This window comes from Epinephelus fuscoguttatus, linkage group LG20 (genome assembly GCF_011397635.1).
Source record: "Epinephelus fuscoguttatus linkage group LG20, E.fuscoguttatus.final_Chr_v1".
Taxonomy (NCBI): Eukaryota; Metazoa; Chordata; class Actinopteri; order Perciformes; family Serranidae; genus Epinephelus; species Epinephelus fuscoguttatus.
The window spans coordinates 22,583,406-22,602,713 of NC_064771.1; the positions used below are offsets into that span (position 1 = coordinate 22,583,406).

Sequence of the window (19,308 nt, forward strand, 5' to 3'; positions counted from 1 at the left end):
TAGTGGTATCAAGCAGTGAGGGTTGCAGATTACAACCAGATAAAACTTCTCCCATGTTGTTAGCTTGAACTACCGGTTAGAATTGCTTCAGTGCTCATGGTTCAGGAGGTTTTAAATGTGAGCCAAATTATCTGCTGAGGTCTCTTCCTCTCCAAAACAAAGAGGCAGTTTCATGTTACAAATCAGTGTTTCTCTCTTTTAAGTGTTCATTGTTCATGAGATTGTTACCAGGAGCAAAACTATCCACAGAGGTCTCCTCCTCTATAAAACAAACAGCTGATTTAAACCACTAAAAACACTGAATAAAGCAGTTTCACTTTAAAAATCCCTATTTTTCCGACACTGTTCGGCTCGTAATGGAGGGACTGTTAACTATGGCAGCCGACATGAAAATGCTAATGGCCCTGTCTAGGGCCAGTGTTTGGTTTGTCCATTATAGGCTACTGTAGAAACATGGTAGTACAACATGGCCAACTCAGTGGACCTGCTCCCTATGTAGATATAAATGGCTTATTCTAAGGGCTCATTTATACTCAACGTTAGATATGTATAAGGAGACAGACGGAGCCTTCTGTCCGTACTTTTTCATTTATTGCTCATTAATTACTGCATTTGATTCGTCTTTATTTGTGCCCGTTTTCAAAGCTTACAGATCTGGACCTTGAGAGATGACCGCAGGAAATGAAAAAAAATTTCAACTAATGGCAGAACGAACATATCAGTAATATAGCGAAAAGAATTCTCCATCCACATACCGCAGTGTATTTAATGGCCTCACAGACCACTGCTGTCTACAGTGCTGCCTCTGTTAAAAGGCACAATATAATGACCTCCTCCACCATCGCATTTGTGGTTGTCTGAAGCTGTTAACCCTTCCCTCTAGTGCTATGTCGTGGATTTATCTGTGCCGAAAGGTAATTATATACTAAAGAAAGCAGTTATATCCCATTTTTGCTGCTGTATCCCCCTAAATCCTACACGCTGAAGCCTGAATGACTTTTAAAGCCTAATATTTATAAACTTGAATGTAAGACATTAGGACTTTTTAAGTACCTGCAGAAACACTGTTAAAAGTCCTACAGTGACGATTGATTACCATTTGAAAAACTAAAAGACTAACCCGTTCTTTTATTTGTGGCATGGGTGAAATTTTCAAGTAGGAACAATAGAAGTGGCCTCTGAAATGACAAAAAGTCTCCAGCTGGAGGGGATGTGCAGTGTTTGAGGGTTAATAAACAGACTGTTAGCTCTACCCTCTGACTGTCCTTGCCCTGCCAGGCTGGCTTCTGATCTCCCATCTTTAGCTTTCCCCCCCTTTTCCTTAGTTCACAAATTTGCCATCCCTTGTGAATCCAAGCGAGTCAATACCCCTTAAAATTCACGTTTGATTAGTTTTATTGAGCGGCCTGCACCTTCGCATTTGATGCAGTTAGTGATGCACGGCAAACACGGTGTTTATCTTTTACTCTGCTGGCCCCCATTTCCCGCTAGCTTGCCACCGAGTGCTTTTGGCTACAATAAAGAGGAACTGATAATGGCAAACAATTACAGGGACTTAGGAGTGATGGGATCCAATATATGGAAATAATAACCATGTGAACTCATATATCAAGAGAATGGCCTGGAGAATGAGGACAAGAATGTAATAGGTCCCTGAGACTGAAGAGCACCTCCTCAATTTACACAGAGCTTATTAGCTGTCTGTGTTAGCGACTGGGTCGATAACCAGAGTGCCGCCTTAAACTTTTAAGTTCTACAGAGTTTATTTACTTCTTAACTGTTTTGTTTATTTTGTGGTATAAACATGTTTTATCTTATAGAGATGTAACAAAAAGTCTGAACAAAGTGAAAAAGTGGAAAATGTGTGGAAGAGAAGCACCTTCATCACATCTATTGTACCTTTGAAAGCCACCGCATGGCCCATCACACTCCTTCGCAGCAAATCCCATCAATAACACTGAGCAGGTTTCTCTTTTTCTTCCTTAAGCCACAGATTCACAGATGCCAATTAGTTTGAGTGATGAAAGAGTCCGCTCTGTTGACCCATTAGCGAGTGCCTCTCGTAAATGTTTTCTACAGGGAGCTGAGTCCATGTTTTCCTTAATGGCCTTTTCTTGGCTCGACTGGTGGCCCATTCTGTAATGGATGTTCCTCTGTATTAGATTTTTAACTTGTCTGACTTTGTTAATCTTCCCTGTGGTAAATGCCTTTCTTTGCTCCAGTTCCGTGGGGAGAAGAACAATTTCCTTCGGGCACAAACTAGGCAACACATGACTGATAATCAATAGCTTAATATACCTCCTAGTACTTTTACAAGATTAAAGAAACACAAAAATAAACAAGATAAAAGAATAAAAGCTAAGTTTTCAGTAGTTGTACAGGGCTGAGTAATGAAAATCGGACTTTCATATTGACATGTTTCAGTGTTTCAGTGTACACTCAGTTTAACTTCCATTAAAATCTGTATCATCCACCACTGACCTGCACTAATGAAAGCAATAAATAACTGCTGAATGAATAAAATTTAAGTGAGTGGTTTTAAACACTTCATCAGTGGATCTGTTATTCAGCAGTTTCTATATCTACACTATCCCATTTACCCTGTCCTATAAAGGTTAAGCGAAAGCACCGTCAAAGAAATAATCCAGAAAAAGTGTTTTATGACCAAAATGTACAAAAGATGCAATGTGGTTTTGCAGCTTGGCAACAACTCTGGGCATTTTCACAGTTCGGCATGAGGCCAAGCTGAAGCACACTAACTGCTCAGAGGTATGTGGACATCTTTGTCAATTTGTATGACTTTTGTCTGGGAATGTATTTTAAGGTTTTAGTCTACAGCTGCTGCAAGAGGCAGCAAAACAACCATTTCATTCAGTCTACTAATAAAACTCTCCACAGTATGAACAGTGGTTACATGAGCCTCAAAACCAGCCACATCTCAGCCCTGAGCAGAGTGACCGTCTGCTACTGACCAATCAACAGACTGCAGTGTTAACAGCTGCATCTTTTAGTACCAGATCTGTGTGCTAGGTACCCCAACAGAGGGGGGACCAAAAATGGGGACAGTATGGAACGGTTCTGTTGGTACCATCCACAACTTTTCACACTGGAAACAGAAAAAAAGCGTACTGAACTGAACTGTACCGTACCGCTTCTTGGAAACGAGGCTAAAGGTTCTACAAGTAACCAAAAAGGGTTCTCCGATGGGGACGAGCCTAAGACCCCTGTATAGTTCTAGTTAGCATTGTTTTTTTTCCATGAGTGTGAGCCCTTACATCCAATTAAGGGAGATATTATGCTACTGTATACGATATTTTAGACAAACATGTGCTTCTAACTTTGTGGAAAAAGTTTGGAAAAGGCTCTTTTCCCCATTTTAGATGACAAAGCCGTCATGCACATGGAGAGGTCCCACTTGGCTGGCCAGATCTCAATCTCATACAAGTGAAATGCCGACTATGAGCTGGCCTTAATGGTCAACATCACTGATGCTCTTGTGGCTGAATGGGAACAAATCCCTGCAGCCAGGTTTCAAAATCTTATGGAAAGCCTTCTTAGAGGAGCAGATGTTATGTCTTTGATTTTGAATGGAATTGTTTAACAATAATAAAAACATGTTCTAAAGTTCAGGTGTCCACATACTTGAATTGCACGTACTTTGGGCCATACACACAAGTGGTTCCACATTCAGGACCAAGGTCAGTTCCTCTTTACAAGTTCTGTCTTCCAACTGGCTGAATAACTGCACTGTGGTTTGTATTAACAGCGTCATAATCATACAGCATGTACAGTGACTACCAAAGGAGTTTGGTGGACGCATTCCCAGTGGTGAAGCTGGTGTTGTCTTAACACAGTTATGTTTGTTGAGAGAAGCACTAAACAAATTCAATCTAATTTGTTATCAGTGCACAGTACAAGTACTCATACAATGACAATATAACAGCAGCTGCCCCAGCTTTCTAAATTTGAGAGCTGCAGGGCATCACATACACCACTATCTTGAGCATCTCATATCCTTAATGGTACTCTAATTATATATGTGTGGCTTTATGTTGCAAGTGTGTAAGTATAGCTGCTGGTGGGTTTTCTTATATGCCATAACATCCTCTGCTGAAAACAGCACAGAAATCAAAGGCAGGGCTCTAATGAATGCAAATCTCTACATTTCTCCATGGCACTCTTGTGTCTCTCTGTAAGGTTTTGAAAAGTCTATTTATGGATCACAGAACTGGAGACCCATCACACTCTGAACTACTGACGGCAATTAGCTCATCACAGTCCAAGTGTGTTGTACTAGAGCAGACTGGTGTTTGAGGAGGAAGATGAAGCAAAGAATAAAAAAATAATAGGAGGGCAGTCAAAGAAAATGAAGGGAAAAAAAGGTGAAACAGAGAACAGATAGTCTGAAAATACCACACCACCACCACCACCACCATCAACCCCCCTCCGTCTCTGAAAGCCCAATGCACCAGGGCCTTTTTCTATCACCCCTCTGACAGACAAATGGTACAGGGGAGACAGAACAGACGTCTCAGCCTTGTTCTTTGGCCGTTTGAAAATGAGCACAGAGCGCAGAGATGTTCGGTGAAGGTTTCTATAAATAGGCTGTTGTGAGGAATGCCTGGATAAATTAATGATTAAGAAGTGGGGGGGTGGGTGTTCACACAAGATGCCTGTGAAAGGCGAAAAGTCATCCTGCTGCCACTACAATACAGTCCCAACGCCCATGCTTTTCTACACTGTCCGTTTTTACAGCACAGAGGTGATGAAGAGAGGCGTCTAAGGAAAAATCTCCCGAGAAAAATCTCCCAGCCAACAGTTCTACATATTTACACGTTTAAGTTTAATACTGCAGTGATAATGTTTTGTTTGCTGTTGTCAAACACATAAACAAACACTCCTAACCTCTTGACTGCAATCTTGCTGAGAGAGGATTATACCTTCTAAACCTGAACACAGTGTCCTCCATCTTTGGATCAATCTGTAAACGTGGTCTCCTGCCCTCGCTGAGCGTGCAGGTGCACAGGTATGCAGTGAGCTAAAAACTCTTTCAGTAAAAGGTTAATAGTTTTTAATCTGTGCAATTGTGAAACTAGAAACAGCACTGACAACAATTTAGATTACAATACACTATATAGTTACACTAAAGGTATTGTAGAAATAATTAGCACAATATCACTAGTGAAAAATCAACATTATATTCCCAAAGTACAAGACAGTGAGTAATCTAATAAACATGCAGAGTCCGCACCAGTAAGAGTGCAAAGAGTATATATATAATGCCAGGTTCAGACTACACCATATTTTTGCCTGTTACAATGGTCACTGTATCCGATTACACAAAAAAAGAGTCATTAAATCTTGACATTACTTGGAGACATGACAGACTACACATTGGTCTACGACCAGACGTCTGAGGTCATCAGGAAGGGGATGCTGGGGACCGACTTCCAGAACAAGAATGTTTAACAAATGACATTAGCAAAGTGTCTTAGTGTCTTTGTATCATTCGAGTTTTTTGCGGGTCCGAGAACGCAGCATGAAACTCTTCATGAGTTATTTTTGTCCACAGCAGCAGTTTGTGGAGTTTTAAGTTGCGGGGTGGATATGAGCAGTCGATCCGATCACAGCTGATCAGATCAGATCAATGAATGAGAGGAGCAGTTGCTACAGACGCTAGTGAATGCAAACCTTTAGACCCACTGCAATGTACAGTTAGGCTTCACTTTTACTGCACCTGGCGATCTGCTGCTCTGTCTGTGCCCAGAGTACACTCTGCACTGCGAGGGTGTGGAGCAAATGAAAAAAATTAATCTGTATACATACCAACAGCAATCATTACGAACTGTCCAGCTCCAAAAATAAAAAATCAATATGTGGCAGCAGATGCTGTTATTGTGGTGGGCTTCCATAAATAAATGAATGTGTGGCTAGCTTGGTTAGCAATAAACTGATAAAGAAAAATATATTGAATAAATATTAAACCAACGACAACAAATAATAAAAGACTACCAACAGCTAATGCTCCAGCAAGGGCATTTTGCGGAGTAGATTAAAGAAGCTTGTTAACAATTGCTTGGTCACAGATCTGACAAAACAGTGGGTGTAATATTGTTCGTGAAACTGCAACTACTACAGACCAAATCACAATGTTTATTTACAATAGAAAATCCTCATGTTACGCACATTATCATATTCAAACGGCGGACAGTTGGAAAGCAGCACGGTACATAAAATAAGCACAACTACAAATCTTTAAACACCACATCTGAAAACATGGTAACCAAGAAGTTTGCTGATTCCATAAATTTCCATAGTTGTAATCAATTGCCAGTTTTCTACCTGGAGGTGATTGATGTTGTTAGCGCAACATCACAGTAATTCAGTCTATAGAACTGTGCCTGTTGGAGTTATACATGGCTTCAAACCATTCATGGTGTATTGTAAGACTGAAATTGCAGTTTTCTTTACAGAAATAATAATAATAATAATGATACTAGAAAATAATAACAGTCCTGTCACTACTCCTCTGCCAGGTGTTTTAGCTGCCAAACAGTTTGCACATCTTGTCTGGTGGTCTGATCTTGCATTTACAAGAATTCATAAAAACACTTTAAGTCAAAGAAATATAAAAAAGCACTCACTACATTAGGTTTAAAGGCCTGGCTTGGGTAAGAAATGCTTGTTTTGCCTTTGGTCTGACACCAAACCTGACATCCTTGGCAGTGCCAAAGCTGCCTCTGTGTCCTTGTGCACAGCCGTTACACAGCAGTGTGCTCCACTATATGCTGAAAGCTGTACCAGACTATTAATTGATGAAACATGCATTGATCAAATACACTGTATGGTCCAAAATTCATTACTCTAAATACTACAATATAATATGTAGAGTGTTTTGTGCATGTTATTTTCCATGTGTGTCACTGTCATCTTTAAGACATGCTTCTATTTTGAAGTTCCCATGGCACGTTTGTGTCATCATTTCCATCCAAGCGCACCTCCTGCCTAAACATTGCTTGTGACCTAGTGCCAGGCTGATAATAGCAAGCAGCCAAGAAAAAGACAATAAGGATATGCACTGACGTCATCTCATATTGATTGCAGACCCCTGAATCTAATCGTGGCAGACTTTTTGTGATATCAGCAAATACTGTATCATTGTCCAAAGAATCAATATAATATCGCATTGCATTGAAACTTTTGATTTAGACCCCTGTTATTCCCACGTATTTCAAAATGCTTCCTAATCTCATTACATACTGAGCAGTTAAGATGACAGTGTAAATATAGTGCACCAGTTTCCACCTGTTTATGAGCTGAGCAACTTACTCCCTAATGTCCACCAGCTCTTCTACATAACATGCCCACTGCAGTGTTTTTCTCTGGACATCTCTGGCTGCTCATGATATTAAAAATCATCTCTGGACACACAGGAACCTGATTAAGTTTGGCGTTCCTCTTGCAGTGACCTGAGCTTTAAATTAAAGGAGACCTCATTAGGCATTGTTCCAACTGCACCCTGTTAGGTAAAAGTGCACCTACTGAAACGACCTTTTGTGCGAATGGAAAGTTTTAACGCCTCACTGCACAAGCTGCATTGCTTTCACAGGGCTTGGAACAAATTGAAAACTTCCTAGAATGGTGCAGAATTGATCGTTTAATTACAGATTTTAGGAGGGAACTCGCTATAAAAGAGTATAAAAGAGAGGTGAAGCTCTTAGTAAAAGCATTCAGATGTAATCACATTAACTTTGTCCAACATTTTTCAGCCACTTCAGAGATTCTCCTGATCAAACATATGGCTCCCTTGATTACCGCTGTATTACTTACCAAATTACTGTCATGTCAAAACTTTATTACTAAAGAGATTATAGATTGAGGCAATTACAAACTCAGAGCTTGAAGGACAAGCTAAGAACCAGACGTGTCTCTATGAGCTATTACACTGTATATAAATACCTTAGGTGAAAGAAAAAGGTGTAAATCAAGAAAAAATATTCTCCTATCCTCCTCTCATTGTCACATTCACAGCTCTGTGTGTGGCACCCAAATATCTGGCTGTATTGAAGGGCTGTTTCTTAGTGCTCCATGAGCCTCTTGCAAGCAAAGTCTTCGCCAGCTCACAAGCTGCCTGCCTGAATGTGCAGCAAAAGAAGCTTGCATTTCCAAATCCAGCCGTTTAAAAGGCTTAACTGCACAAGGAGCTTTGCAGTTAGCATTAGGTAACTGCCACAATGGCTCTTTGATTTCCATACAGTGGTGAAAGAAAAACAGTCATTGTGGTGTTCATAACAGTTTGGTTACCCTTTGATTGCCCACTACGGCTATATTATCTTGCATTTAACACACAGAGATTAAACTGTGATCCTCTAGATTATATACTTGGTAACTGTAAAGAAGGCCTATTGGTTACTAAGAGATATTTTGATTTTAGCCACCCTATCAGCCCTGTAACAACCACCATGCAGCAAGACAAGTGACTGATATCATCCTGTTTTTTGTGTAGGCTATATCTAAATGAATCAGTACTGTAGGTCAAGTAACTTGTTTTACTGTAAGTCAATGCCTTTGCATGTCTTTGTAAGACAATTCAAATTAGGGATGTCAACAGTAAACTTATAAATCATTAGCTGCCTAGAATATTTTGACCCCTTACACGTATCAGTCACTGGCAGTGGTTCCCAACTGGTGGGCCGCGGTCCAAAAGTGGGTCAAGGGCCCATTCTGAATTGTAAAAGTTGTAAAAGTTTGTAAAAAAAACCAAAACAAAAAAAAAAACCCACACTTTATATTAAGTACATTTTCAGCACAGAGCTTCTGTTTTGAAGCGCTGTTTTCTGCAGCAAGTGAGTGACTGACGGACAGCAAACTAGCTCAACGACATGTTCAAACACAAGTATGACAGTGAACATATTAAACTGTGGGACCTCGAACTCATGACTACGGAGAAATCTGGACCCCGTGGCTGCACCAGTTGGGAGCCACTGGTCTATAGGTTATCTTCACCACTCTTCAGTTAACTGCATACCAACTGTGTGTTGGAGCCAGCTAGTGGCGCCACTCAATTGGGAATTACCACCACTAATGCCATCCCAAACTACAGTCTACCTCCAGGTCACAACGGTAAGTGGCTCAGTGTTGAGCCCCCTCTAGCATTGTTAACCAAGTTAACACTGTTAGCTCTGTTTGCACCGTTAGCAGTGTCAGCACAGCTAGTAGTGCTAACATTGTTAACAATGATAAAACAGGTTTTGAGGCTCAAAATGAAGCTGCTTATTCAGTGGGGTGACCTGAGGGGAGACCGCAAGGTGGGCACAATGTTTCTGGAGCAATGCCATTTAACCACCAAGGCAGTGTCACCAGCGGTAATCACTGAATGAATGTCACTACCAGCCCGCTCCCACTGCACCTGGATGGTGCACAGTGAAGAGCGGTCAAAGTTAAGGCGAGCTAACAAGTAGAGACCAGAGGGCGGGCACTATGTTTCTGCATGTTATGTGAGTAGCTGTCTGTCTGTCAGTAAAGCCAACAGAAAATAAAAGACAAAAAATTTACAGCACAAAATATTTAAATGAATAGCATTTTGAAATGTGGCGCTAAAGCTCACTGAGTCAAAAAGGAAAAGGATTCTTGTATTTCATGTCATTGCCATTTTTTTTCTTAAGAATTAACTGGTTTGTTACTGATTAATGGAGGCTGGGCTATCAAAAGACAATTAACAGAAACTGTCATTCCTAATTCAAATTAAAAGGGCAGAGAGAAACAGTAAGATGTGCAGGGTGCAGGACAACATTGCTGTATTCATATTCAAAGCATAACCGTCATTATGGACTTAAAGGTCAGTTCAGAAATCTTCATTTCAGATAAATGAGGGACAAATGTAGAGGGAAAAATACAGGGATTAATTATTCAGTTGATAAACTGCAGTGGAGAGCGTCTCATTCTTTTAACTTAAATATTCAAAAGTTCTTTCAATGCCAGTAACTTATGAACAGTACACTCTTTAAGAGTTAATAATAAGATTACTTCATAGTTGCCAAGCAACCCAAACTCTTTATGAATAATCCTTTGTTGATGTATTAAGTATTCGATGCAGTCAAATGTGTACTTTTTCCTGAGTTCTTTTCAAGGTGAATCTGCCATTCAGAGCTAAAGATCAGAACTATCATTAGAAAACTTTATTTTTTCCACTCCATTACATCAGACAGCTTTGCCTTTGGGGAAACAAAGTAACCTCAGAAGTCCACCATCTCTGAAGCAGCAACCTAAGGTCAGTGCTATACAAAGGACTAAATAACGTCCGTACTTATTCCCAACTGACTCCACTCCAACCCTGACACTGCACATGGGACTCTGCTGGATCAGCAGCATTTGAGAACTCAATCAAGGACAGTAATTTAATGACTTCATCGTTAATCAAACCAGCGCTGGGTCAACACTGGATACATGAGCGCTACAGTGACACTGAAAAGCTGGTTTGCATTTATGTACAGATAAGACAGTGCTGATGTCTTATTCTATTCTGTCTGAACATCCATCTCTACCTGTCTCCCTCATTGTGTGTCTGTCTCTCTGTAACCCTTCATCTGTTTTCAGTGCAGACTATAGTTTGTTTCAAAGGTCAGCGGTACAAGTCAATCATTCTGGCAGGAGAAACACAAACATATCATGATCTGTCAGAAGTGACTGATGTATCCTCCTGGTAAGAGCGATATGGAAGAAACAAACAAGGAGGCAGAACACGCTTTGTTCAGAAATGTCATCTACACATGGCATAATCATATGAATGGCACAGACGCGTGCTGGTACACATCAGAAAGCTCATTAAAGAAGTTTAGCTACCTTCTGACACAGGAATACAGAAGTTGACCGAGGAAATTAAATGTCAAAACTCATCCAAAACTAATTAAATAAAACAGTATCATTTTTATCAACTGTAACAATAAATTTTCATATTGACATATTTATGACAGGTAATTTTAAGTGGAGAGGTCTTAATCAAAAGAGTGTGCACTGTAGTTTGCTTTAATTGACTGAACTGGCCACCCAAGTCCTATGTAATGCTCAGACAAATGAAGAGACGTGTCTGATCAAAGTCACTCGCCTCTTCCTCTCTTGTCTTAGTTTGGCATTCTCTTCTCACACTTGTACTTCAGTTTCCTCCTCTTTCTCTCTGTTTCTCTAATTTCTCGCAGGACCTATGGCTTGCTATCCTATTCTTAAATCATCCTTATCCTCTCAAGCACTCAGGCAACCATCAACGGCCCGACACTCAGAGCTATAGAGAAAGAAGACAATGAAGGAGGAATGTGAGACATAAAGAGAGAAAGATGAGGAGGGGTGAAGTGCGGGAGGAAAAAGTCAAGGTTTTGGGTTTCATTTAAAAGGGCTACAGTCAGTAGAACAGAGAAGTACATACTCTAAATGGACAGAAAGAAATTAATTAGAGGCAGAGAGGAGAAAAAAGGGCTGATAAGGAAGTAAGTGAGAAGAACAGCAGAAGGAGGAGAACGCTGAGAAAGTGAGTGTCAAGGGCAAAGTCGGAGAGAAACCATTGCCATCATTTCACCTCATAAAAACGTCTTTGTGTTGGCTGAGAACGCGATGGGCTGTGTGGAGGCCCTGCGGACCGGGGCACAGCACCACCTTGCATTATCAGCATTTACACCCACTGTCTTTGGTGAATATTAAACTTTATGTAGCGGCTGATTCTGAGCAGAGCACTCATTTTCTCCACTGATAAACACCATAGAGTTTAAAGGAGTAGTTTGTGAAATATTTGTTTTTTATGCCCAAGTAGTAGATGAGGAGATCGATACCACTATTTTGTGTGTGTGGTAAATATGAAGCTACAGCCAGCAGCCAGTCAGCTCTGCTTTGCATAAAGACTGGTGACAGGGAAAAACAGCCAGAACATTGCAGGGAAAGTTGCAGCGGTGTGAACTGGCCTGTCTCAGCTCGACTCAGGCCAGCTAATGGTGTCATGTACAACTTGGCTTGTCCAGTCGCCAGTGGCTGGCTTTATAACATTAAGCATGTTACCTGTTTGCTGAGTCATTTACAAACTGTGGCATCCTCTGACAACAGCACTCTGTCCCTGCTGAGCCCAAGTCTAACTCATTTACATTCCTGCAGCTCTTGTCATGTATGACAAGTACATTGGTCTCTGTCCGCACAATGTGTCAGGTTGGACGGTGGGCTGCTGCTGCTGCTCACTGTATGTGCACATATTATACACACATGCATCACACAAGTAATTGGCGCTGGTTATTTAAAATATTGTGGCATATTTATTATGAATACAGTCCATCGAAAGCACAGATCATTTTGTTTATGCTTTCGCTGTTTCATCATGACTACAAATGCAACTGTAACAATTATCTCACTATCACTTTCCTCATTCATATTTTAAGAAGCTACAAATTATACAAAAATAAGCGTATAAACCTGGAACACAAGTATTTACAGTCGTTGCTATGTAGACGATACACCATCTTATGTAGTTGCACTGGTGTAAACTGGCAGGTTTTTGTGGCCTGGTAAGACCATCCTGATGAAGTGAGCTCAACATTGTGTTTTGCTCTCTGTGTAAAATCCAATCGAGGCTAATCAGGGATCCACACCATAGCTGACAACGTAAGCAACCAGTCAGGGACTGCATTGTCGTTGATGACGTAAAATGCAAGCAGCAGCAGCTTGCAGAACAGTGATAAAAAGTAAAAATAAAACTAATTAAACAAGAACAAAAGTATGCACTCGCATAGTTTCTTTGAGGAAAAGAAGTTTTCCGTTGTTCCTTCCTTCCTGAAAATGTTTCCCAGTCCTTTGTTACACTGGAGTTTGTCAAGTTGAGTACTCCCACCAACTGAAAGTTTTTGGGGCTGCGGCAGGGCCCAACTGATACAGCAAGCAAAACAGAATGTTAAGCTCGCGTCATCATGATGGTTCTGACAAGGCTAGGTTTTCAGGACGTTGCAGAATGGCGCACTGCAAGTAGCTGCAGGTTTCAACTCGTCTCGTCTTAAATCTTTGGTCTTAACTGCGCTTAAAGCTCATAAATGAACACATACACAAAAACTGAAATGTAAAAATGACAGTTTGCCATATCTTTGAGGTTAGGTGCCAGATTGTTTCTTGGCTTAGACCAGTAAATTTTTTGGCATCTCTAATGGTTGCCAAGAAACAGTCTGGCACATGCCCCCAAGAAAATGGCATGTTGTATCAAACTTAGATTTTGGTATAAATTAAACAAATAAGATACTAATTAGTGACCTTTAAAGCTCCCAGTTGACAGATTTTGTTACCCCCTGTTTCTAATCTTTGTGCTTAGCTAAGCTAACCTGCTGCTGGCTGTAACTTCATAATGAAGGTATACTACACAGGAATTGTTGTTAAACACAGCATTCAAACTTGGCCCCTCCCTTCCAACACTGCTTGTTTGTACACTGCAAGCTACTGTACTATTGCAGGATCACAAAACTGACTACGCTGACCACCCGCACCAAACCGTCCAACGGAAAACAGACCTACTCCATGTCGCTCTTTAGCCCCACTCTCTCCTTCAGTGCTCACCTGCAGGAGTAAATGTGAAAGCCAACCCCAGAGTCACTCTCGTTTTGGAACACGCTTTGTCCCCTTGGTGGTTCCTCCCACTATATTTGCATTTTTTCCACACTGTGTCCCCAGTTTTCGTACACCGCCACACACTTCTAGTGGGCCATAAGTGATGACAGAGATTACTTGTGTTTCATACTACACATTGTTGTTTTTGGATAATCCGGCATAGTGTACCTCTAAGTGTACAGTAATTGGAGTGGTATCATCCTCTCATCTAACTCTTGGCAAGGAAGTGAATAGACTTGTATCCCAAAATGTGTAACTACTCCTTTAACCTTTTGCTTGTCATTCTTGCTCCTAACTTTCCTCGTCATCTCCTCTACCGTTCCTCACTAATGCGAGACACTTGAGTGGCATACGCTCCAAGTGATTAGCAAGGAATAATAATAGTTTTGGAGCTATCACCTTGCCCGTAGGTGTTGGAGGTGGAATAACTATTTGTGCTCTGTCACAGCATCTATTAGAAGCACTCTAGAAAAGCTGGTAGGCCCACTTATCACTGTAATAAATACTCAGAGAGCCGAGGGACGGTGGGGAGACAGAGGGGGAATGGAGAGTGAGAGATGAAGGAGAAAAAGCTGATGAAGAGATGAGAAACACTGCAGAGAGGGGCGGTAAGAGGAGCTGAGAAAGAGACAGACATGGAGGCAGAGAAGGGAAAGCAAAGAGTGGAAACTGTAATGAAATGAATACAGAAGTGAGAAGATAGACAGTGACAGAGAGACATGTGAAGCTCTAGAGATCCCCTCGAGCAGACTACTCTGAAAGAGACCCCGCAGTTGTAACATACATTTAATCTTTCTTTCCTATTCAATCTTCTTCTGCGGGATGTGGAGCGGTCACGGCTGCCAGCGGGGGCTTGGCAAACACAGAAGCTACAAGGCTGACGCAGCTTGGAGGATTGCTTTCTCCCAGTTCTGTTTTTTGTCTGGCCGACCATTTGTGTGAATTATGACCCAGCCCCCAGCAAGACACAGCAAACATCTGCTAGCTGATTGGCTCGTAAATCCACGCAGCACCTCAACACCCACCATCCATTGTGTTTGTCTGTAGTCAAATAGAAACAACAAGAGGCCCGTCTTGCCGGGCTTGTTCCAGGTCCCTGTGGTGATGACCAACAAAAGCCAGCCATAATGTGATTTGCTGTTTTGACTGCTGCTGCAATTAAGGCTGCTCTTGAAGCGTGTTTGGAAAATGTTAAAAAGTAAATGTGATGCAGGAGATTTAGGTCAAGTCAGTAAGTGAGAATTTATCGTCTCGGTTTGAAGTTCAGCTCCACTTTTCGTCAAAAAAGATCAAACAGCAACAACAAGTCCACCTTGTTTTAAGAAATACTTTGAGATTAGACTGAGGTTATTATACTCCTCTGACTTGCCGAGATTTTAAGAAAAACTGTGTGTGTTAATTTGTGCCAGTAGAATTGAAAATATGTTTGGGAAAATGCATCAGTGACAACATGATAAATGCCTTAAACATTATGTATGTGACATTCTGAGCATCAGCATCACCACAATTTCAACTTGTGCACTAAACACATCACAAAGGACCTCAATATTGCACTCAAGGATTTTTGGAGTTAGTTGAAAGATAGTATTAGTCGAAAAGTGCACTTTAACATGCAATGATCGTTCTTTTTTCACTGGTGCCTTTTGTGTTCAGTTCAATGTTCAATTTGTTTGAAAAAGAATGTTGGTAATTAAAAACATAATTTCCTTTTTTCAAAATTCATCATGCAATTTGTTTTCTCAGCAGTATACTGACAGCAGCAAAACGGCCAAACTGAGTATACTTTAGTATCTGTTTATTTATTGCAAGTAATATCACTGTTGTGATATTCTGCTATATTCTAGCTCATCACAGCTGCTTTGCACTGTGTTTATGGAGTTAGGAATGTTAGCTGCAATCTATTTTGCATGAGGGGCTGGCCAAGACTGCAGCATAAAAAGGTTGAAAACAGAAACAGAAAGAACAATATTTACAGGTAAAAATGCTAAAACAAGGCTAACAGTAAGTTAAGTGACAGTGACAATTAACAATGCAGTAATTTACCAAAGAATTTACAATAGTCCTAAATGTTTCAGTCTATTAATCATATTGTTGTAAAATAAATAATTTGTCAAAAAAATCATATGAAAGATTTATAGCTTTAACTCTGGATTTTTTCAAAAATATCTGTCCATTGGAATGGTCGGCAGGTCAGTGGCAGATGAGTGTCACTGGAAAATTCATTCATTCATTCATCTTCTAACCGCTTCATCCTCTTGAGGGTCGCGGGGGGGCTGGAGCCTATCCCAGCTGACATCGGGCGAGAGGCAGGGTACACCCTGGACAGGTCGCCAGACTATCGCAGGGCTGACACATAGAGACAGACAACCACTCACGCTCACATTCACACCTACGGACAATTTAGAGTTATCAATTAACCTAGTCCCCAATCTGCATGTCTTTGGACTGTGGGAGGAAGCCGGAGTGCCCGGAGAGAACCCACGCTGACACGGGGAGAACATGCAAACTCCGCACAGAAGGGCTCCCACGCCCGGGATCGAACCGGCAACCCTCACTGGAAAATATCTAGGGGAAATACTGTTTTGATTTAATTTCCTAATGATAAATTTAGCTCATTAAATCGATTCTGTCCACAGAATATCAACCTCTGGAGGTTTTTAACATACTGCTTTCTGGAGATACTTCCAAAACTGAGGATATTTTACATACATAATATAAATGTAATGTGTTTTCACAAGCATCACTTTTTAATTGATATAAGGTAACTACTCTTAATAAATAAATTAACTCATGCTTTTGTTGAAAAAATATTTGTTTAGACTATTATTGTGATTTTTTCAATTATGCGATTTCTATGTTAACAGTCTTCCTCCACTGGAATTTGGGTTGCAACAATATGAGATTTTCACGATATAATCGTCTCAAAAAAGATCGCAGTTTCATGGTATCACAGTATTACAGAATTTATATTATTATCAATCAGAATGACCCTTAAAGGAATGAAAATGGTGGGTTATTGTTGGTTGAACAAACGTTTTATTACTATAACTGAAACTTGAAACCATTTTGTTAACTGCAGTGTGTGTAAAGAGTCTCTCCATTGAAAATAACTAAAATAAAAGGGGAGGTTCTCCATCCAGTTGCATTTCTTTCTATATCGTAGATCAGAAAATGTACACGGTATGATAACTGTCAACTTTTATATCACGGTATACCTCAAAAATGGTATATCACTACAACCCTAATCAGAATGGACAGATAAAATAAGATGTAGTGACTTTTACCAAAACAAGCCATTGAGGGGCGAATGGGTGAACCTATTCCAGACACGTGTTCTGGACTCAGAATAACCCAATGTCCAGTGTGTGTTATCTCTTTGGGTTTGGCCATCCATTTATTCTAAATACAATTTACACATGCTCACCACAATACAGAAGAGCGAAAGCACTGTCCATATGTAATCATTACATACATTCAGCAAATTCAGTTCTACACGCCAAAACTTCCTGCTTTTTGACATGCTTCCATAACACAGTCAAAACTGTTTGCTGGGGCGTCAGTAGCTTAGTGGTAGAGCAGGCGCCCCATGTACAGCCTGTGGCCCTTTGCTGCATGTCATACCCCCCTTCTCTCTGTCCCCCTTTCACACTTACCTGTCCTGTCCATTAAAGGCAAAATGCTCAAAAAAAAATCTTAAAAAAAAAAAAAAAATGTTTGCTTCCCGTTCCACACAACTGATTCCCATTACCTGAAGCTTACCTATATACACTTCACATAATGCTTCACCCTGTGTTCAGTTTCATAAATGCATGTGTACACTTATATTTACCTTGTTTAAAGGATAGAAAAAAAACAAGCAAAAACTACATCATGGCTCCAACAATATTTCATAAAGTATCCTAATCAATTTTATTTCTGGAAATAATTTAAAAGTGCATTTAGAGTAGAAATCCACCATTAGAGTATGGGTGTGTGTAACATAATTGAAGGGGTTAAACTACCCCTGCAGCAGATCTGGGGGCAGATAATATTCCAGCAGAGAAAGCACATGAAAAAATTTACATTGCATAGAGAAGGGGAGGAATGTGAAGTTAACAGAGGTGACCAGCAGCCTCAGAGCAGGTTAATTTGTCTATGCCTCTACCATGTTTGCCACCCCTTGGGTTTATCAAGAGATCTACAACTCCTCTGCTTGAACGCTGCACCTCTTAGCATTTATTGTTTTGGATGCCTGCCTTTAATTTAAACTAAAGCCAAACAGCAACGCCGTCTCAAAGCACCTTTCTTGCCTGCCTCTACCTGCATCTCATTCAACTTTAACTGAATAACCTGCAAGAAAACATGATCTTTTCTTTCTTGCAAATTTTGTGCATTCACAATACATGCCACAAAAAGATCAGACACAATCTGCACGCACACTATGGTGTAATCTCTGCCCTGTTCTAACTTTAAAGTCAGGCTAGTTAGGAGACTTAAAGCGGCTTAGAGTTGTTATGCAACACCTGCAGCCACTATTAGCCCTGTAAGCCAGAAAACACACTCTAACAAACGGTTAAAGGGGTCCAAAATAGAAATAAGGATCAAACTTGGTGTAAAACATTACTTAAAAATGAGCACCACAACTTCCGAGACACCCTTGCTTTAATTCCAACTGCCATTACCCTTGCTGTATGTTTCAAAGTGGATAAAAAAAATCCCGTAATTACACAGGTGTGCTGTTACCTTTGACTCAGGCTGGCTGGGCACGGTAGCCTGTGGCCGGTGAAGGTCCCGGTTTTGTGGCTCATTCTCCTTCTCGCTGATTTCCGTCATTTCGTTTCAGAAATGTTCCTTAACAGCAAAAGCGAAACAAACTGATAAGTCCACGGTGACAGAGGAATGGTGGCGGTGGCGGTGGTGGGAAACTACGCACGTACAGGTTTAAACATCGCTACAGTCCGAGGAGGTAGAGCTAGTTTCGACTGTCAGGTCATCTTTCACCGGTGTAAAACGGTATTCCGTCGAAAAAATGCTTCTTAACTCTAATTTAAGACTCTAAATCAACGCAGAAACGAGTAGCAATGATTAATTCACCGGGAGAAAATATCCAGTATCCCGCAGCCGTTAGGTTTGTCCACTTCTCTCCGATGTCTCGAGCCTCTCTCATCCACCGGGGCACACACGCGCTCTTACAAGAACTTTGATTTCGCCGTGACGGAGTGCGAGGCTCGTTCTGATTGGTCCAGACGGCTCAAAATACACCAGAGGGGCGGGAGGAGCGTGTTCTGATTGGCTGAGAAGTGATGAGGCCGGGAGAAGTGGGCGGTGCAAGATTGAAGATGGATTTGTACAGTATGTAACTTTTGTGATGCAGCTCTGTAAATGTTTACATCTTTAATTTAAGGTATATAAATAATAAGATTCACATTTATATCGTACATATGTTTATTTCGCCAGTGAGCCTGTCTATTTAGTATATTTTGCTTTTTTCTACGGTTTGTATTTTGTTTGTGCTTTTAAACTGATGCTTAGGCTACGTATTATTTTGCTTTGGGTTTTTTTAATGATGCTTCTTGTTTTGCAATATTCCCTTTGCCTTTGTAACGACGCACATTTCTCTGCCATGGGACTAACAACAGGGTTATCTTGTCTTGTCTTGTCTTATCTTATCTTATCTTATCTTATGATGAATTGATGAATTAATTG

General features: G+C 40.7%; 1 protein-coding gene across 1 annotated transcript in view; it reads right to left on the minus strand.

Annotated features, from left to right (window-relative positions):
• Window positions 1-18,782, minus strand: part of LOC125881239 (SH3 and cysteine-rich domain-containing protein 2-like) — a 47,148-nt gene extending 28,366 nt beyond the window's left edge. Inside the window, exon 1 of the mRNA XM_049564319.1 lies at window positions 18,346-18,782. Within this exon, the coding sequence (XP_049420276.1) occupies window positions 18,346-18,435 (90 nt within the window). The 5' untranslated portion in view covers window positions 18,436-18,782. The remainder of the gene's footprint in view (window positions 1-18,345) is intronic.
• Window positions 18,783-19,308: the final 526 nt, after the last annotated feature.